Source organism: Hemitrygon akajei, chromosome 6, assembly GCF_048418815.1.
Source record: "Hemitrygon akajei chromosome 6, sHemAka1.3, whole genome shotgun sequence".
Classification (NCBI taxonomy): domain Eukaryota; kingdom Metazoa; phylum Chordata; class Chondrichthyes; order Myliobatiformes; family Dasyatidae; genus Hemitrygon; species Hemitrygon akajei.
The window spans coordinates 126391744-126413941 of record NC_133129.1 but is presented as its reverse complement, the minus strand read 5'-3'; the positions used below and the strand labels follow the sequence as shown (position 1 = coordinate 126413941).

The following is a 22198-nucleotide window of genomic DNA, read 5'->3' as shown; positions in this document are numbered from 1 at the left end:
CCCCTCATTCTTCTAAATTCCATTGAGTAGAGGCCCAGAGCCATCAAAAGCTCTTCATATGACAAGCCTTTCAATCTCAGAATCATTTTCATGAACCTCCTTTTGTCACAACCGCAGATTCAACAGCACGGCAGATATGGCAATTGCGCTCGCGAATATGCATGTGTCAGCTAATTATTATTTCATTGTGGTAGTATTTAACTCCATTCTTTCCGTTGTAGTGCTTGTCAAGACTTGGACACAGCACAGCAATGCTTCGCTGCCTGTTTGCATTTGGCCTTGACTGAGAAATTGGACTGTCAAGTCAACTGACTTTGAAGATTAGTGCTATTCATTTTATATTTAGTTATTCCTTTCAGCTGCAGTGTAGACTTCATTTTCCATTTGAGAGTTTTAGTTAATGGCCCTGTTTGGCCCAGTGTTTATTGTTTTCTTTTCCCTCTAACTCTGTTCACATTAAAGTCTGTGAAATATCAAACCGCTTCAGTGTCTCTTGCTCTGCACTTTGGTCATATCCGAACTCGGTGGCACCTTTGAACCCTTTCCAATGTCAGCACGTTCTTTTTTGGATAAGGCGTCCAAAACTGCTCACAATGCTCCAAGTTAGGGTTCACTGGTGCTGTATAAAGCCTCAACATTACATCCTTACTTCTATATTCTAGTCTTCCTGAAATGATTGCTAACATCACATTGGCCTTCCTCACCACCGACTCAACCTGCAAATTAACTTTAGGGAATCCTATACAAAGTCCCCCAAGTCCCTATGCACATCAGATTTTTGTATTTTCTCTCCAAATAGAAAACAGTTTACCTTTTTATTTCTTCTACCAAAGTTCATAATCATACACTTCCTGACACTGTATTCCATCTGCCACTTCTTTGCTCATTCTCCTAATCTGTCTAGGTCCTTCTGTAGTCTCTCTACTTCCCCAAAACTACCTACCCCTCCACCTATCTTTGTATCATCCACAAACCTGACCACAAAGCCATCAATTCCTTCATCCAAGTCATTGACATATAACATAAAAAGCAGAGGCCCTGATGAAGATGGCAGGGTTTGTTATCAAAACTTTGGTTAAAATTGAAAGCTGTAACTGGCTAGATTTTCCCTTAAGGAAACCAGGCTGACTACAGCCTAATTTATCATGTGCCTTCAAGTACCCCCAAACCACATCCTTAACAATCAACTCCAAATTCTTTGCAACCACTGAGGTCAGACTAACTGGTCTATAATTTCCTTTCTTCTGCCTCTCTCCCTTCTTAAAGAGTGGAGTAACATTTGCAATTTTCCATTCCTCTAGAACCATGCCAGAATCAATTGACTCTTGAAAGATCATTACTAATGCCTCCACAATCTCTTTAGCCACCTTTTACTGAACCTTGGAGTTTATACCATCTGGTCCAGGTGACCTATTTTGCCTTCAGACCTTTCAGTTTCCCAAGAACCTTCTCCCTAGTAATGGCAAATTCACACACTTCTGCCCACCAACACTCTCAAATTCCCAGCATGCTGCAAATGTCTTCCACCGTGAGAACTGATGCAAAATACCATTTCCTTGTCCTCCATTACTACCTCTCCAGCATCATTTTCCAGTGGTCCGATAGCTTTTTTCGCCTCTCTTTTACACTTTATGTATCTGAAAATAATCTTAGCATCCTCTTTACTATTATTGGCTAGCCTACATTCGTATTCCATATTTTCCTTCTTAATGATTTTTTGTTGATCTGTTGGTTTTTAAAAGCTTCCTAATCCTCTAACTTCCCACTAATTTTTGCTCGATTATATGCCTTGATTTGGCTTTTATGTTGGCTTTAACTTCTCTCATCTTCCATGGTGTGTCATCCTGCCTTTAGAATACTTCTTCCTCTTTGGGATGTATATATCCTATGCTTTCCAAATTTTATCAGCAAATTCCAGCCATTGCTGCTCTGCCATTATTCATTTCCAATCAATTTTTGCCAGCTCCTCTCTCATGCCTCTGTAATTCCCTTTACTCCATTGTAAAACTAATACATGTGACTTTAGCTTCTCCTTCTCAAATTTAAGAGTGAATTCGATCATATTATGATTGCTTGTCCCTAAGGCGTGTATACCTCAAGCTGTTTAATCAATTCTGGATCATTGCACAACACCCAATCCAGAATAGCTGATCCTCTAGTGGGCTCATCTGCAAGTTGCTTTAAAAAGCCATCTTGTAGGCAATCTAAGAATTCTCCTTCTTGGAATCCAGCACCAATCCGCTTTTCCCAATCTACCTGCATATTGAAATCCCCCATGACTATTGTAACATTGGTCTTTTGGCAAGCATTTTTTATCTCCCGTTGTACTTTGTAAACTGCATCTTTACTTCTGTTTGGGGGTCTGTATATAACTTTTGTCAGGGACTTTTTAACTTTGCAGTTCCTTCGCTCTACCGACAATTCAACACTTTCTGACTCTATGCCACCTCTTTCTAAAGATTTGATATCTTATTTTTAATCAACAGAGCCACACAACCCCTTCTGCATATCTGCCTGTCCTTTTGATACAATGTGTATCCTTGGTCATTAAGCTCCCTGCTATAATCTTCTTTCAGTCACAATTCAGTGATGCCCACAACGTCATTCATGTCAACCTGTAATTGTGCTACAAGTTCATCCACCTTATTCCTTATACTGTGCATATTCAAATATAACATGTTCAGTCCTGTATTCATTTGTTTTGATTTGGCTCGCTTCTTCCACTGTAACTCATCCTGCTGACTGCAATTTTGCCCTAACATCAGACTCTCCTTGCTGGCAGTCTCACTACACATTGCCTCTACTTGTAAACCAATTGCCTCATCCTCAGCACTATTACTCCAAATTAGTTTAAACCCTCCCAAACAATTCTAACAAACTAGACTGCAAGGATATCTGTCCCTCTTGGGTCCAGGTGTAACTGTACAGGTCTTACCTTCCTCAGAAGAGATCCTAATGATCCATAAATCTGAACCCTTGCCTCTTACACCAGTTCTTCAACCCTACATTCACCTGGCAAATCATCTATTCTTACCCTCACTAGCACATGGCATGGGCAGCAATCTAGAGATTACTACCCTGGACGTCCTGTCTTTTAGCTTTCTACCTAACTCCCTAAATTCTCTCTTCAGGACCTCCTCCCCTTTCCCAAAGTTCATTCATGTTCTGCCTGGAAGTTCATCTTCTAACTTTTAGTTGGATTTTTATACTTTAATACTAGTATCTAGAGGAGATTTACCAGGATGTGGCTCAGATACCTCATTTAGGTTCTCTGTCAGCCACTTCTGCTTCTACAGAAAAGAAGTCAAGCTGAACCAGTTACTCCTCATGACTGAAATGAGGAAATCTGGATAACCTTGATTACTTTCCCTAGAAGCAGAAGAGGCTGAGCGAGAACCTGAAAGAGGTACCTAATATTATGAGAGAGATAAATAGTGTGGATTGTACAAAACTGAATTCCATGGCAGAGATATTGAAGACAACAGCACAAAGATTTAAGGTAATCAAAGGAAGAGTTTTCACCCAGAAGTTGGTTGCAATGAAGAACACACCACTTTCTCAACCATTGCTTCATGCTTGAGGATATTGAAGGATCATCTGGAAGAACATTTCAATGGCAAGCTAAGGGCCAAATGGTCATTCATGGGATTAGTATAGATGTGCACTTGTATAGAAACGGTGGTCTGAGGGCCTGCATACACTTGTATAGAAACGGTGGTCTGAGGGTCTGCATACACTTGTATAGACACAGTGGTTTGGGGGCCTGCATACACTTGTATAGACACAGTGGTCTGAGGGCCTGCATACACTTGCATGGAAACGGCGGTCTGAGGGCCTGCTTCTGCACTTGTATAGAAACAGTGATCTGGGAGCCTGTTTCTGCACTGCAAGATGGTTTTTTTCTGGTTAACTCACATCCAACTTTCAGCAGCAGCACACTGTGCAAAATCCAGCTGGTGTTAAAACATTTATTCTGCTGAAAAACATGTTTACGAGCAGTTTGCCCTGAAACCATGCAATTTACTGGACCAACAGCCTGAATCTATTGCAACATCAAATATAAAAAGGATCCTTATATAGGAAGGGTCTAAAAAGTGTGGATTGAGACAGTTTGTTCTCTGGCAAGGATGTGATTGGTAAGTGGGAGGCCTTCAAAGGAGAAATTTTGAGAGTGCAGAGTTTGTATGTTCCTGTCAGGATTAAAGGCAAAGTGAATAAGAATAAGGTACCTTGGTTCTCTAGGGATATTGGAACTCTGATAAAGAAGAAGAGAGAGATGTATGACATGTATAGGAAACAGGGAGCAAATAAGGTGCTTGAGGAGTATAAAAAGTGCAAAAAATTACTTAAGAAAGAAATCAGGAAGGCTAAAAGAAGACATGAAGTAGCTTTGGCAGTCAAGGTGAAGGATAATCCAAAGAGCTTCTACAGGTATAGTAAGAGCAAAAGGATAGTAGGGGATAAAATTGGTCCTCTTGAAGATCAGAGTGGTCGGCTGTGTATGGAACCAAAAGAAATGGGGGAGATCTTAAATGGTTTTTTTGCATCTGTATTTACTAAGGAAACTGACATGGAGTCAATGGAAATAAGGCAAACAAGTCGTGAGGTCATGGAATCTATACAGATTGAAGAAGAGGAGGTGCTTGCTATCTTGAGGCAAATCGGACTAGATAAATCCCCAGGACCTGACAGGGTATTCCCTCGGACCTTGAAGGAGACTAGTGTTGAAATTGCAGGGGTCCTGGCTGATATATTTTAAAATTCTGTATCTACGGGTGAGGTGCCGGAGGACTGGAGGATAGCTAGTTCATGTCGTTCCATTGTTTAAAAGGCTCTAAAAGTACTCTGGGAAATTATAGGCCGGTAAGTTTGACGTCGATAGTAGGTAAGTTATTGGAAGGAGTACTAAGAGATAGGATCTACAAGTATTTAGATAGACAGGGACTTATTAGGGAGAGTCAACACGGCTTTGTGCGTGGTAGGTCATGTTTAATAAATCTATTAGAGCTTTTCGAGGAGGTTACCAGGAAAGTGGATGAAGGGAAGGCAGTGGATGTTGTCTACATGGACTTCAGTAAGGCCTTTGACAAGGTCCCGCATGGGAGGTTAGTTAGGAAGATTTAGTCGCTCGGTATACATGGTGAGGCAGTAATTTGGATTAGACATTTGCTCAATGGGAGAAGTCAGAGAGTGGTAGTGGAGGATTGCTTCCCTGAGTGGAGGCCTGTGACTAGTGATGTGCCACAGGGATCAGTGCTGGGTCCATTGTTATTTGTCATATATGTGGGGGATTTTAACATGCGAATGGATTAGGAAAATCAGGTCAGCACTGGATCTCAAGAGAGAGAATTTGTAGAACGTCTACAAGATGGCTTTTTAGAACAGCTTGTTGTTGAGCCCACTAGGGGATTGGCTGTACTGGATTGGGTATTGTGTAATGAACCAGAGGTGATTAGAGAAATTGAGGTGAAGGAACCCTTAGGAGACAGTGATCACAACATGATTGAGTTCACTGTGAAATTTGAGAAAGAGAAGCCGAAATCCGATGTGTCGGTATTTCAGTGGAGTAAAGGAAATTACAGTGGCATGAGAGAGGAACTGGCCAAAGTTGACTGGAAAGGGACACTAGCGGAAGGACGGCAGAGCAGCAGTGGCTGGAGTTCATGTGAGAAGTGAGGAAGGTGCAAGATAGATATATTCCAAAAAAGAAGAAATTTTCAAATGGAAAAAGGATGCAACCGTGGCTGACAAGAGAAGTCAAAGCCAAAGTAAAAGCAACAGAGAGGGCATACAAGGAAGCAAAAATTAGTGGGAAGACAGAGGATTGGGAAGTTTTAAAAAACTTACAAAAGGAAACTAAGAAGGTCATTAAGAGGGAAAAGATGAACTATGAAAGTAAGCTAGCAAATAATATCAAAGAGGATACTAAAAGATTTTTTCAAGCATATAAAGAGTAAAAGACAGGTGAGAGTAGATATAGGACCGATAGAAAATGATGCTAGAGAAATTGTAATGGGAGATAAGGAGATGGCGGAGGAACGGAACAAATATTTTGCATCAGTCTTTACTGAGGAAGACATCAGCAGTATACCGGACACTCAAGGGTGTCGGAAGAGAAGTGTGCCGGTCACAATTACGACAGAGAAAGTACTCAGGAAGCTGAATAGTCTAAGGGTAGATAAATCTCCCAGACCAGATGGAATGCACCCTCATGTTCTGAAAGAAGTAGCTGTGGAGATTGCGGAGGCATTAGCAATGATCTTTCAAAAGTCAATAGATTCTGGCATGGTTCCGGAGGAATGGAAGATTGCAATTGTCACTCCGCTATTTAAGAAGGGGGCAAGGAAGCAAAAAGGAAATTATAGACCTGTTAGCTTGACATCGGTGGTTGGGAAATTGTTGGAGTCAATTGTTAAGGATGAGGTTACGGAGTAACTGAACGCATGTGACAAGATAGGCTGAACTCAGCATGGTTTCCTTAAAGGAAAATCCTGCCTGTCAAACCTACTGCAATTTTTTGAGGAAATTACAAGTAGGCTAGACAAGGGAGATGTAGTGGATGTTGAGTATTTGGATTTTCAGAAGGCCTTTGACAGTGCTGCACATGGGGCTGCTAAACAAGATAAGAGCCCATGGAATTATGGGAAAGTTACATACGTGGATAGAGCGTTGGCTGATTGGTAGGAAACAGAGAGTGGGAATAAAGGGATCCCATTCTGGTTGGCTGCCGGTTACCAGTGGTGTTCCACAGGGGTCCATGTTGGAGCCGCTTCTTTTTACATTGTATATCAATGATTATGGAATAGATGGCTTTGTGGCTAAGTTTGCTGATGATACAAAGATAGGTGGAGGGGCCGGTAGTGCTGAGGAATCAGAAAGTCTGCAGAGAGACTTGGATAGATTGGGAAAATGGGCAAAGAAGTGGCAAATGAAATACAGTGTTGGAAAGTGTATGGTCATGCACTTCAGTAGAAGACATAAATGGGCAGACCATTATTTAAATAGGGAAATAATTCAAAGTTCTGAGATGCAACGGGACTTGGGAGTCCTCATGCAGGATACCCTTAAGGTTAAACTCCAGGTTGAGTCAGTGGTGAAGAAAGCGAATGCAATGTTGGCATTCATTTCTAGAGGAATAGAGCATAGGAGCAGGGATGTGATGTTGAGGCTCTATAAGGCACTGGTAAGACCTCACTTGGAGTACTGTGTGCAGTTTTGGGCTCCGTATTTAAGAAAGGATGTACCGATGTTGGAGAGGGTTCAGAGAAGATTCACTAGAATGATTCTGGGAATGAGAGGGTTAACATATGAGGAACATTTGACTGCTCTTGGACTGTACTCCTTGGAGTTTAGAAGAATGAGGAGGGACCTCATAGAAACATTTCGAATGTTGAAAGGCATGGACAGAGTGGATGTGGCAAAGTTCTTTCCCATGGTGGAGGAATCTAGTATGAGAGGGCATGACTTAAGGATTGAAGGGCGCCCATTCAGGACGGAGATGCAAAGAAATTTTTTTAGCCAGAGGGTGGTGAATCTGTGGAATTTATTGCCATGGGTGGCAGTGGAGGCCAAGTCATTGGGTGTAGTTAAGGCAGAGATTGATAGGTATCTGAGTAGCCAGGGCATCAAAAGTTATGGTAAGAAGGTGGGGGAGTGGGACTAAATGGGAGAATGGATCAGCTCATGATAAAATGGCGGAGCAGACTCGATGGGCCGAATGGCCAACTTCTGTTCCTTTGTCTTATGGTCTGTCAATGATCTGGATGAAAATATGGTAAACTGGATCAGCAAATTTGCTGATGATACAAAGATTGGAGGTATAGTGGAGAGTGAGGAAGGTTTTCAAAGTTTGCAGAGGGATTTGGACCAGCTGGAAAAATGGGCTGTAAAATGGCAGATGGAGTTTAATACAGACAGGTGTGAGGTATTGCATTTTGGAAGGAAAAACCAAGGTAGAACATACAAGGTAAATGGTAGGGCACTGAGGAGTGCAGTAGAATAGAGGGATCTGGGAATACAGATACAAAATTCCCTAAAAGTGGCATCACAGGTAGGTAGGGGAGTAAAGAGAGCTTTTGGTACATTGGCTTTATAAATCAAAGTATTGAGTATAAGAGTCAGAATGTTATGGTGAGGTTGTATAAGGCATTGTTGAGGCCGAATTTGGAGTATTGTGTGCAGTTTTGGTCACCTAATTACAGGAAGGATATTAATAAGGTTGAAAGAGTGCCGAGAAGGTTTACAAGGATGTTGCTGGGACTTGAGAAACTGACTTACAAAGAAAGGTTGAATAGGTTAGGACTTTATTACCTGGAGCGTAGAAGAATGAGGGGAGATTTGATAGAGGTATATAAAATTATGATGGGTATAGATAGAGTGAATGCAAGCAGGCTTTTCCACTGAGTCTTGGGGAGAAAAAAACCAGAGGGCATGGGTTAAGGGTGAAGGGGGAAAAGTTTAAAGGAAACATTAGGGGGGCTTCTTCACACAGAGAGTGGTGGGAGTGTGGAATGAGCTGCCAGATGAAGTGGTAAGTGTGGGCTCACTTTTAACATTTAAGAAAAACTTGGACAGGTACATGGATGAGAGGTGTATGGAGGGATATGGTCCAGGTGCAGGTCAGTGGGACAAGGCAGAAAAATAGTTTGGCATGGCCAAGAAGGGCCAAAAGGCCTGTTTCTGTGCTGTAATGTTCTATGGTTCTATAACCTCACACATATACCTTGACTGATTTTCCCCTAAGGTCAGGGTGAGCCATGCTATCATTCTGTGCTGCTGCTCTCAGCCACACCTGCCAATATAGTTTTCACTGCTAGGCTTACCATATAACCATATAACAATTACAGCATGGAAACAGGCCATCTTGGCCCTTCTAGTCCGTGTCGACGTTTACACTCACCTAGTCCCACTAGCCCGCACTCAGTCCATAACCCTCCAATTCCTTTCCTGTCCATATACCTATCCAATTTTACTTTAAATGACAATACCGAACCTGCCTCTACTACTTCTACTGGAAGCTCATTCCACACAGCTACCACTCTCTGAGTAAAGAAATTCCCCCTTGTGTTACCCTTAAACTTTTGCCCCTAACTCTCAAATCATGTCCTCTTGTTTGAATCTCCCCTACTCTCAATGGAAAAAGCCTATCCAGGTCAACTCGATTTATCCCCCTCATTATTTTAAGTACCTCTATCAAGTCCCCCCTCAACCTTCTACGCTCCAAAGAATAAAGACCTAACTTGTTCAGCCTTTCCCTGTAACTTAGGTGCTGAACCCCAGGTAACATTCTAGTAAATCTTCTCTGTACTCTCTCTATTTTGTTGATATCTTTCCTATAATTCGGTGACCAGAACTGTACACAATACTCCAAATTCAGCCTTGTACAATTTTAATATTACATCCCAACTCCTATACTCAATGCTCTGATTTATAAAGGCCAGCATACCAAAAGCTTTCTTCATCACCCTATCCACATGAGATTCCACCTTCAGGGAACTATGCACCATTATTCCTAGATCACTCTGTTCTACTGCATTCTTCAATGCCCTACCATTTATGATGTATGTCCTATTTGGATTATTCCTACCAAAATGTAGTACCTCACACTTATCAGCATTAAATTCCATCTGCCATCATTCAGCCCACTCTTCTAACTGGCCTAAATCTCTCTGCAAGCTATGAAAACCTACTTCATTATCCACAACGCCACCTACCTTAGTATCATCTGCATACTTACTAATCCAATTTACCACCCCATCATCCAGATCATTAATGTATATGACAAACAACATTGGACCCAATACAGATTCCTGAGGCACACCACTAGTCACCGGCCTCCAACCTGACAAACAGTTATCCACCACTTCTCTCTGGCATCTCCCATCTAGCCACTGTTGAATCCATTTTACTACTTCAATATTAATACCTAATGATAGAACCTTCCTAACTAACCTTCCATTTGGAACCTTGCTGAAGGCCTTACTGAAGTCCATATAGACAACATCCACTGCTTTACCCTCATCAACTTTCCTTGTAACCTCTTCAAAAAATTTAATAAGATTTGTCAACCATGACCTTCCACGCACAAATCCATGCTGAGTATTCCTAATCAGACCCTGTCTGTCCAGATAATTATATATATCATCTCTAAGAATACTTTCCATTAATTTACCCACCACTGACGTCAAACTGACAGGCCTATAATTGCTAGGTTTACTCTTAGAACCCTTTTTAAACAATGGAACCACATGAGCAATACACCAATCCTCCGGCACCATCCCTGTTTCTAATAACATTTGAAATATTTCTGTCAGAGCCCCTGCTATTTCTACACCAACTTCCCTCAAGGTCCTAGGGAATATCCTGTCAGGATCCAGAGATTTATCCACTTTTATATTCCTTAAACGTGCCAGTACTTCCTCCTCTTTAATTGTCATAGTTTCAATAACTTCCCTACTTGTTTCCCTTACCTTACACAATTCAATATCCTTCTCCTTAGTGAATACCAAAGAAAAGAAATTATTCAAAATCTCCCCCATCTTTTTCGGCTCCACACGTAGCTGTCCACTCTGATTCTCTAAGGGACTAATTTTATCCCTCACTATCCTTTTGCCATTAATATAACTGTAGAAACCCTTCGGATTTATTTTCACCTTACTTGCCAAAGCAATCTCGTATCTTCTTTTAGCTTTTCTAATTTCTTTCTTAAGATTCCTTTTACATTCTTTATATTCCTCGAGCACCTCATTTACTCCATGCTGCCTATATTTATTATAGATCTCCCTCTTTTTCCGAACCAAGTTTCCAATATCCCTTGAAAACCATGGCGCTCTCAAACTTTTAACTTTTCCTTTCAACCTAACAGGAACATAAAGATTCTGTACCCTCAAAATTTCACCTTTAAATGACCTCCATTTCTCTATTACATCCTTCCCATAAAACAAATTGTCCCAATCCACCCTTTCTAAGTCCTTTTGCATCTCCTCAAAGTTAGCCTTTCTCCAATCAAAAATCTCAACCCTGGGTCCAGTCCTATCCTTCTCCATAATTATATTGAAACTAATGGTATTGGGATCACTGGACCTGAAGGGCTCCCCAACACATACCTCCGTCACCTGACCTATCTCATTCCCTAACAGGAGATCTAACACTGCCCCTTCTCTAGTCGGTACCTCTACGTATTGCTGCAAAAAACTATCCTGCACACATTTTACAAACTCCAAATCATCCAGCCCTTTTACAGAATGTGCTTCCCAGTCTATGTGTGGAAAATTAAAATCTCCCACAATCACAACTTTGTGCTTACTACTAATATCTGCTATCTCCTTACAAATTTGCTCCTCCAATTCTCGCTCCCCATTAGGTAGTCTATAATACACCCCTATAAGTGTTACTACACCTTTCCCATTCCTCAATTCCACCCAAATAGTCTCCCTAGATGAGCCCTCTAATCTATCCTGCCAAAGCACCGCTGTAATATTTTCTTGGACAAGCAATGCAACACCTCCTCCTCTTGCCCCTCCAATTCTATCACACCTGAAGCAATGAAATCCAGGAATATTTAGTTGCCAATCACACCCTTCCTGCAACCATGTTTCACTAATAGCTACAACATCATATTTCCAGGTTTCAATCCATGCTCTAAGCTCATCCACCTTTCTTACAATGCTCCTAGCATTAAAATAGATGCATTTAAGAAACTTTCCACCTCTTCCTCTCTGTTTATCCCTAACGATGCGATCAACTTTATTATCTTTTTCTTCCTTCTCCCCTACATCTTCGGTCTGAGCGCTCCCCTTCTCTATCACTTGCCTATCCTCCCCCACACACTGTCTACTGGCTTTCTCCATTTGTGAACTAACCTCCTCTCCCCTAGTCTCTTCAAATTGATTCCCACCCCCCAACCATTCTAGTTTAAAGTCTCCCCAGTAGCCTTAGCAAATCTCCCCACCGGGATATTTGTCCCCCTAAGATTCAAGTGTAACCCGTCCTTTTTGTACAGGTCACACCTGCCCCAAAAGAGGTCCCAATGATCCAGAAACTTGAATCCCTGCCCCCTGCTCCAATCCCTCAGCCACGCATTTATCCTCCACCTCATTCCATTCCTACTCTCACTGTCGCATAGCACAGGCAGTAATCCCGAGGTTACTACCTTTGTGGTCCTTCTTCTCAACTGCCTTCCTAACTCCCTGTATTCTCCTTTCAGGACCTCTTCCCTTTTCCTACCTATGACATTGGTACCTTTATGTACCGTGACCTCTGGCTCCTCACCCTCCCACTTCAAGATATCTTGGACGCGATCAGAAACATCCCGAACCCTGGCACCAGGGAGGCAAACTACCATCCGGGTCTCCTGATCGCGTCCACAGAATCGCCTATCTGACCGCCTAACTATTGAGTTCCCTATTACTGCTGCCTTCCTCTTCCTTTCCCTACCCTTCTGAGCTACAGGGCCGGACTCTGTGCTGGAGGCACAGCCACTGTTGCTTCCCCCAGGTAGGCTGTCCCCCCCAACAGTACTCAAACAGCAGTACTTATTGTCAAGGGGTACAGCCACTGGGGTACTCTCTAATACCTGACTCTTCCCTTTCCCCCTCCTAACCCTGACCCACCTGTCTGCCTCCCGTGGTCCCGGTGTAACCACCTGTCTGTAACTCCTCTCTATCAACTCCTCACTCTCCCTGAACAGACGAAGGTCATCGAGCTGCAGCTCCAGTTCCCTAACACGGTCCCTTAGGAGCTGCAGCTCGGTGCACCTGGCGCAGATGTGGACTTCAGGGAGGCTGGGAGACTCCAGGACCTCCCACATCCGACACCGAGAACAACAAGCTGCCCTCACACTCATACTTCCCCTTTCCTCAAATAACAGGAAAAACTGAAACCTAAACCTACCTTGCCTTGCCCGCTTCCGCCTAAGCCCGTTGAGCCCAAGCCCTTAAGCCTTCACTCTGCTCCCGGCTCACTCCGCTGCCCGCTGTATAAGACTGTGTCTTTTTTAAATCTTCCCCGCTTCACTGCCCGCCATCACACGCCTGCGCAGTCCTGCCTCTCTTAACTCTGATGAGAATAAGAAAAATTCAAGATGGCTCCCGCCGCACTCCTGTTCTGATCCTCCGACTTCCTTCTCCTTACGGGCTGATTTAACTAAAGAGGAGGACTTCATGTATTCGAAAACAGATATACCATTTTGGATGCGGAAGGGAGAGCCTTCTGAAGAAAGCAGCGGTAGCCACCGTTCCCTTGGCAGCACAGTTGACTAATGCATGGCAGGGAAATTCAAAGTCTAGACAAGCAGCAGTGGAGATGTGGATTTATTAGTGAGGGGATGTTCCTGTGTTTAACCTGCCTAATATCTCTTCAAAGAATAACAATCGATTCGTCAGGCAAGATCTCCCTTACCGACAACCATTTTATCATACACTTCCAAGTACTCTAAAATTTCGTCCTTAATAATGGATCTGAAAACCTTCTTACTAGCCACTGAGGTCAGGCCAATTTCCTGCCTTTTGTATCTATTTTTAAAAAAGGGTTGTCATATTTGCAATTTTTCAGTTCTCTGAATCCAGTGATTTTTGAAAGATCACTACTAATGCCATCAGAACATTTTCAGAATCTTCTTTCAGAGCATTGGGGTGAGGTCATTCTGATCCCAGTGATTTCACTGACCTTTGGGGCTTTCACTTCCCCAGCAACACCTTCTTTAGTAATGTCCACCTAAAAGTCTTTCTTTTAAATTTCTGGCATGTTTTATTGGCGTCTTCCACTATGAAGTAACATACTTCCTTAGCTCTCCTGCTATTTCTCTGTTCCCATCACAACTTCACCAGCATCACATTAAAAGCAGTTCAATGTCGACTATTGCCTTTGTCGTACCTTTTATGTGTCTACAAACCTTTGCAGTATTTTATTATTGATGGGTTGACCCTTAAATTTCATTTCCTCCTCTCTTTTTGGCTTTTTAGTTGTCCTCTATTAGATTTTGAAGGCTTTGCAATCCTCTGGCTTTTGATAATTTCTACCACATTGTATGCCTTCTCTTTTGCCGTAATGCTGTCCTTGACTCAGTTATGATTGCCCTGTCCTCTCCTTAGTGTGCTTCTTCCTTGGGGTGAAATTCTGTTGTGTCTTCTGAACTACTCCCAGAATCTGCTGCACCACTGTTTTTCCTGTTCGGATCCCCTTGCAGTAAACTCTAGCCAGCTCCTTCCTCCTGTCTTTGTAGCTGCCTTTACTCAATTATAATACCATTACATCAAATTTCAGCTTTTCTCCTGCAAGCTGCAAAGTGAATTCTATCAGGTTATGGCTACTGACTCCTACGGATTCCCGTACCTTAAGCTGCCTTAGCAATGCCATATTGACACCCTTGTCTATTCATCCCTTCCTAGGCACTTTCTCTGCAACCATAGGTAGAATATGTAACCCTATACATCTTCCCTCATCATCATCAATGATCTTAAAAAGCACTTCTAGGTGAAGCAGATTCACGTGCACCTTCTCCAACCTTGTTTATTGCATGAGATCAAGTGCAGACTCGTTGACTGCTTCTTCCAGCACTACTGCTCCATCGTCCACGGTGTTCTGAAACTTCCAGTTGCTATCCATTTTAATTCCCTTCTCCATTCCCCAATTACCTGCCTGTTCTTGGCTTCCTCCACTGCCAGGGGGAGGCTAAATACAAACTAGAGGAAGAGCACCTCATATTCTGCCCAGGTAGTCTGCAGTCCATCAGCATGAAGTTCAAAGTAAATTTATTATTAAAGTACATCTATATCACCATATACAACTCTGTAATTCATTTTCTTGCAGGCATAGTCAATAAATCCACAACAGACTAATAATAACAGAATCAATGAAAGATCACACCAACGGGCATTCAACCAATGTGCAAAAGACAACAAACTGTGCAAATACAAAAAGAGAGAAATAATAATAAAAAATAAATAAACAATAAATATGGCAAACATGAGATGACGTGACCTTGAAAGTGAGTCCATAGGTTGTGGGAACATTTCAGTGATGGGGCAAGTGAAGTTGAGTGAAGTTATCCCCTTTGCTTCAAGAGCCTGATGGTTGAGGGGTAATTACTGATCCTGAACCTGGTAGTGTGGGTCCTGTACCTTCCTGGTGGCAGCAGTGAGAAGAGTGCATGGCCTGGGTGGTGAGAGTCCTTGATTGATGCTGCTTTCCTGTGACAATGCTCCATATAGATGTGCTCAGTGGTAGTGAGGGCTTTAATCATGATGGACTGAGCCATATCCACTACTTTTTGTAGGATTTTTCATTCAAAGGCATTGGTGTTTCTATACTAGGCTGTGATACAGCCAGTCAATATACTCTCAACTACACAGCTATAGAAGTTTGTCAAAGTTTTAGATGTCATGCGAATCTTCACAAACTCCTAAGGAAGCAGAGGCACTGCTGTGCTTTCTTCATAATTGCATTTGCGTGCTGGGCCCAAGACAAATCCTAAAAAGTGATAACACTGAAGAGTTCAAAGAGACTGACCCTCTCCACCTCTGATACTCTAATTAGGAATGGCTCCTGAACCTCTGGTTTCCTTCTTCTGCAGTCAACAATCAGCTCCTTGGTCTTGCTAGCACTGAGTTGTTGTGTTGTGGCACCACTCAGCCAGATTTTCAATATCTCTCTTATATGCTGATTTGTCACCACCTTTGATTCAGCCAATGACAGTGGTGTCTCCAGCAAACTTGAATATGGTATTGCATCTATGCTTAGCCTCACAGTCATAAGTGTAAAATGAGTAGAGCAGGGGGCTGAACACACGGCTTTATGGTGTACCTGTGCTGATGGAGATTGTGGAGGAAATGCTGTTGCCAATCCAAACTGACTGAGGTCTGCAAGTGAGGAAATTGAAGATCCAATTGCACAAGGAGGTACAAGACCAAGGTCACGGAATTCTTCAATTTCAGGTAACCTGCTACTCTTCTTTTTCCTTTTTCTCTTCCTGATTTACCCAGTTCCTTCTATATCCAATCCATCTGCCCATCGCTTACAAAATGTTCCCACTGGACCCCTCCCCACTCTTATTTGGTTGCATGCTCCACTTTCTTCTCCTATCAGATTCCATCATCCGCAGCCCTTTGTTCCTTCCTCGTATTATCCACAAACTTCTTCCACTATTTTCACTCTTCTCTTCTCACCTATTTATACTGTCTCCCTTCTAACTTTCATTTCCTTGAGAGACAAGGAAAGAGCCGGAGGTCCCCATGTTACAGGTGTGGTGGATGCAGTCTGGAGAGAGAGAGGAGAGTCGAGATGAAGGCTCTCAACCTGAAATATCGACTGTCCATTTCTCACCATGGATGATGCCTGACCCACTAAATTCTTACAACTTTTGATTAGTTGTTGCATTTTAACATCTACCACTTTAACAATCCCCTTGGTCACCTCTTCAAGAAGAATTTTGTCAAAATTTTGAGACATAATTTCCCACACTCAAAGCCATGCTAACTAACCCTAATCAGTTGTTGCCATTCCAGATGCAGGTAGATCCTGTTCCTTGGAATCCCTTCCAGTAACTTGCTTGTCCTTACATCGTTTCTTAAATAATAACATTAGTCACCTTCCAGTTTTTCTGTCACTCATGTTTAATGTTATTACCAACATCTCTGCCAAGGTCCCAGTAATTTCTTTCCTGGCTTCCCCCAATGACCTACGATGCACATAGCCAAGCCCCAAGGCTTACTTTCTTTATGCACTTTAAGACTGCTAGCATACCATTGTAACATGGATGTGTTTCAAGACACCATGATTCTCTTCTCTGTATACTTAGCTTCAATGACTTTTTCCACTGTAAGTACAGATGAGAAATACTCATTTAAAATCTTGCCCATCTCCTGTGGCTCAAATATAAAGTAGACAATCACACTAATCCTTAACAGGACCTATTCTCTCCCTGGTTACCACTTTGTTTTTAATATACTTGGAATATCTCCTTTATCTTGTCTTCCATGTTATCTCGTATCTTTTTTTTTGCTCTTTTGATTTCCTTCTCGAGTATGCTCCTACATTCATTATACACAAGGAATTTGCTTGATCTCAAGTTGTCTATACTTCACGTATTCCCAAGTCCTTTCAACCTTTCCCTTCATTCTTACAAGAATGCACTGATCCCATACTCTCCCTCTATAACTTTTAAAAGCTTCTCACTAGCCAGATGTCCCTTTGTCTGAAAGCAGCCTCTTTTAATTAATTTTTGTCAAATCAGATCTTGTCTAATGCCACCAAAATTAGTTGTGTCCTAATTTAGGAATTTAACTTGTGGACCAGTTCTATGTCTTTATAACTCTTTAAAACCAATAGAATTATTGGCATTGGTCATAAAGTGATTGCCCAATTCCACTTCAGTTTCTTCTCCTGTTAAAGTTAGCTATGATTACAAAATTATTATTATTATTATTACAAGATTTGCAATATCTCTACATATTAGCTCTTCTAATTCTGTTGGGGGGGGGCAGAGTACTCCAATGTGATAATTCACTTCTTTCTAACTTTACCCATATAGTTTTACTAGACCATCTTCCAGGAATATCCTAAGCACTGCTGTGATGTTCTGCCCAATTAAAAATTCAACCCACCCTCCCCTCTTACCTCCACTTCCTTGCGTAACCATAAAATAAGCTGGCCTTTATCATTGAGGTGGCTATGCAAGATGGGCTATAGAATTCTGTGTTTGTGTTACAATTAGAATTACTTATGCAATCCAAAATGCTACAGCACAGACTAATGAACTGGATGGAAATATGACTCACTTTCCCTATTGTCATTACCTGTCCAGTAGCTCCCAATCTTCTCCACCCCAACGATCCCGGAATTCCTCCGTGTTCATTCCTCCAATCTTGTCAAAATCGCTTTTAAAGATTCCAAACAGACCAAAGCCGTTCACTTCCCAGTACCCTTAAGGATACATTAAAAACAGAAGTAAGAGCAGTTTTTAGATCATTCACCTCGAGGTCTGCAGAAATATTTGTGGACTAATCATAACCAATAAACAGATCCTTATGACAATTCAAGCTTGCCTGACAAAAGATTGAGGCAAACGTGTTGTCATGGTAACGTGAAAGCAACAGTAGTGGATTGAATTGTCTATTGTCTCTCAAACTTATGTGCCATAACCTTTTAGTTATATGGCCAGGTGAGTTTTATAATAAGAAAGAGAGCAGTTAGGCTCTTTGAACCTTTGTGTCTCTTGTGTCATTCAATAAGATTACAATTCTCTGACTTGAAAATTTTCAGCAACTGAACCTGTGCAGTGCTCCATGTAGAGAACTCCGAGGATTGACTACCCTTTAATGAAGAAATTCCAATCCTTTATTTTGAAGCAGCAACACCTATCTTTAGATACCTTGCCGGGTAAAATGGTGTCCCTGCATCTACCCTGCCAGGTCCCATACGATTTCCATGTTTCCATTAAATAACATTTCATTCTGAACTATGGTGAATATAGATCTAGTCTACTTATTCTCCCCTCAATAAGAAAAGTCTTATTGAATAATCTGATGATCCTTTGTTTTACTCCCTTTATCCAAAATACATACATCCTTCCTTACATAGAGAGATCAGACCTGTATTAACCCTGAGCACGGCCCTGTATTCTTATACTAAAATCCTCTTAAAATAAGGCCCAACATATAATTTGGTGTGCTAAATTTTTTTTGTAATTCATGTAGTACCTTGGTTCCCTTCTGAATACACTTGTACATAACACAGTGTAAAAAAAACTCCACTTCTCTATTTTTAAACTAACATGTATGACTTCATATATTTTATCTGCCATCTGCTCACACATTTATCTGGTTTGACTATTTTCTCCCTTTGAAGCCTTTTCTCAAAATCTGCACTGCATTCAAACTTTTTAATCAGCAAACATAGATATTATACTTGTTTCCTCCATCCACACGTGCTATTTGCTTTCATCTTATTCTGTCTACACCTGCTGACTTCCACTGGTTCCAGAAGATATTCAATATCTTTTCCTATGAAGACAGCCAAAAATAAATACAGAAAATACTGGAAGCACTGAGTAGGCCAGGCAGCCACTTTGGAAAGAGTTAATGGCTCATGATGAATTGAGAAAGTAAGTTAGTTTTAAATTTCAGAGAGTTGGGGAAGAAATAGATAAAACTGTGAGAATATCTCTAAAAGGCCAACACTGGAGTTGTCATGTGATATTCTATATACAAAGTCTCCTGGTTTTATGAGCAGTTAGAGATACAACAAAGGGTCATGTGAAGTGCAGGTTCGAGCTATTGCAGAGAATTGAAACTAGGAGAACGCTGTAAACCTCCAGCACAGGGGAGAAAGATAAGACCTATAGTTTTACAGGCAAATCAGTTAGTCATAATTCAATAATGAAAGCTAGTTTGTGAAATTAGTGAACTTGATGTAGGGTCTCCTGGGTGCAAGGGTCCCGATTGGAGATAAGGGGCTTATCTTCAAGTTGACATTAGGCTTTCTTGAAACAATACTGACAGACCACAGACAAGATTTACTGTTTCTTTTCTCTACCATTTGTTTATTCCCCAAAATGTGCATTCTATATATGTCTGAAGGGAACCCATATCAAGCCTTGTGAATCTTTTCCTTTTTAAAGTGTGGAATCTTTTGCAAAGCATTATGGAGGATGAGCAAACTATTTGACTTGTGGCCACCACAGCAGCAGAGCTTAGTCTTGGCTCCACAAGTTCAAAAGGATGCAAAATCAAATAGGACATCAACAAGTGTCTGAAATAACTTTTCTCCCTCACCAGTCTATGGAGAAATGAGCCCAATTTCACACCTAGTCTGTCACCCATGCCGTAGAGCTGGGGAAAATTATACCTGGAACTTTCAGGCTTATGTGGACTGGATGCTGTTTTTGGAACTCCCCATTGGTTAACATCAGAGGGGCATCTTCCACCATTAATCATGCTTTGGAAATAAACTAACCAAGACAGCCTATGGCTCCCTTATTGCTGAGATTATATCCAACAATGCGAGATTTGCAGCAATTGAGAAAATGATAACATCCTGGCACTTACTTACTTTTTCTCCTGTATCTAATTTTGATAACAAAACAAATAAAAGTGGTTTCAGAGCCTTTCACTTCAACAGTTTGTCCTGAAAATCTTCAAATCTGGCACAAAGGGATTTCTTAACTACCTATCATGAAACCCAGGAGTCAGAGGCTGTAAGAGAACAATAAGGAAGATATGGGGCAATATATCACTTGTCTTGTAAGACTACTTCTGGGCCATAGCACAGTTCTGCAGCTGGAAAGAACAACTGCACTGGGAAGTACCAGATTTGATAGTTCATCAATCCAAAGCAGCATTAGCTTCATAACATTTGAACAAAAATTATTGCCAGTATGATCTGTATGTGAATATAGCAGCCAAACTCGTGGATTCCTCCTTCTACCATAATTGTTGATGCCCACATCATGAGATTTGCTTTTAAATAATGTAGCTCCGACTATGGGCATTCAAGGATTAAACCAGAATGTATATAGCTTAAGATGACACCATATCATAGAACTGTATGCACAGGAACTGGTCCTTCAGCCTATAATGCCTGTGCCAAGCATGATGCTAAATAAAATTAATTCCATATTGCACATGATCCATATCTCTCCATTCCCTGTATATTTATCTAAAAGCCTCTAGAATATCACTATTGTACCTACTTCCACTACCACACCTGGTTGAAAATTCCAGGCACCTATCAATCTCTGTGTAAAAAAAAGTAACACCCTGCACATCACTCTTAAACTTTCTCATTCTTACCTTCAAGCTATGCCATTTATATCTGATATCTCTACCCTATCTATTGCTTCTCATAAACTTCTATCAGATCTCAGCCAGTGAGAAAAATCCAAGTTTGTCCAACCTCTCCTTATAGTTCATACCCTCTAATCCAAGGAGCATCCTGGTAAATCTTCTCTGAACCCTCTCCATAACTTTCATGTAATGGGCCCAATCTAAGTTTATCTAACTGCATCACTGCCCCAGTGATGCCATAAGCCTGTTTTTAACCACTCTGCATACTTGCATTGCTACTTCTGGGGAGGTATGAACCTGGATCCCTCTGTACATCAACGCTGCTAAGAGTTCTGCTATTCATTGTATACTTACCCCTCTATTTGGCTGCCTAAAATGCATCGCCACATATTTTTCCAGATAAAACCCCATCTATCGTTTCTCTGGCTAAAACTGTAACTATTTAGGCTCACCTATCCAAAAAATAATTTGCAGAGATCATGATGACATAGTTAATTATTTCTTGAATATTTCCAGCATTTTCAACTCTCTGCTCTACTCAGTATTGCATCAGTAATACTCAAATAGATCACACAATGAAATTAAAGCAAGCTTTGACCAGCAGCCATACGATGACTACTCTGCAGTGTTTGGATGGAGGGAGTGCTGTATGTCAGAAGATGACTTACCATCAGGTTCACTGGGGGAGCTGCCACAGCCTAGTCGCATCACAATGGGGGCATATGCCAGTTTTCCTTCTATACAGTGCTTTCTAATGTTGTCTATGATACTGATAGGGAAATGGATGTGAAGATCACACAGGAAAAGAATCGTATGGCTGTCCTGAAAAAGCAAAACAATGTCATGTATTTTCAAAAAAACTTTTAGCCACAGTCTTAGAAATCAGACAATTAAAATTAAAAGAATTGATTGGATAAAGTAGAAGTTACAGAACTCATTTAAACAGACCAGATCCATTGGGTCATGGACTAGATAATAATTCTAAGCTGTGGCACAGTTATTGGAATAGAGGTGTGTTTCCCTACACAATCATACCATAGATCCTTTTTCATCACTGATTGTGGACTCGAGGTCCACTCCAGAATCCAGCATGAGACTTCTCTGCTGCAAAGAGTGAATGCTGAACAGTTAATTAAATGTCCTGTTGTCCAGATCTCTCAAGTGAATGTAAAAGATCCATCATGCTATTTGAGAAGATCAGGGCAGTTGACCTGTTTGCCTTGATCAACATTTATCTTTCAGGCATTATGTGAAAGACCCAGACATTTTTTTTTCACTGGAGCATGTTGATGAGCACATATGGATTTCCAACTATTATATGACATTACAAATATGTTTTCTTTTACTACAAAATGCTTCAGGACATCCTGAGGTTACAAAGGCTGCCATATGAAAATTCTTCTTGCTTTAAAGAGTTA

At 41.3% G+C, this 22198-nt stretch overlaps 1 protein-coding gene across 1 annotated transcript in view; it reads right to left on the bottom strand.

The window, feature by feature from the left end:
* The window catches only part of LOC140729448 (N-acetyl-beta-glucosaminyl-glycoprotein 4-beta-N-acetylgalactosaminyltransferase 1-like), an 813083-nt gene that overhangs the window by 5082 nt on the left and 785803 nt on the right, over positions 1-22198 (bottom strand). The window contains exons 18-19 of the mRNA XM_073049203.1: positions 21449-21602; positions 17793-17919 (exon numbers count right to left, since the gene is read on the bottom strand). Coding sequence (XP_072905304.1) covers positions 17793-17919; positions 21449-21602 — 281 coding nt within the window. The remainder of the gene's footprint in view (positions 1-17792; positions 17920-21448; positions 21603-22198) is intronic.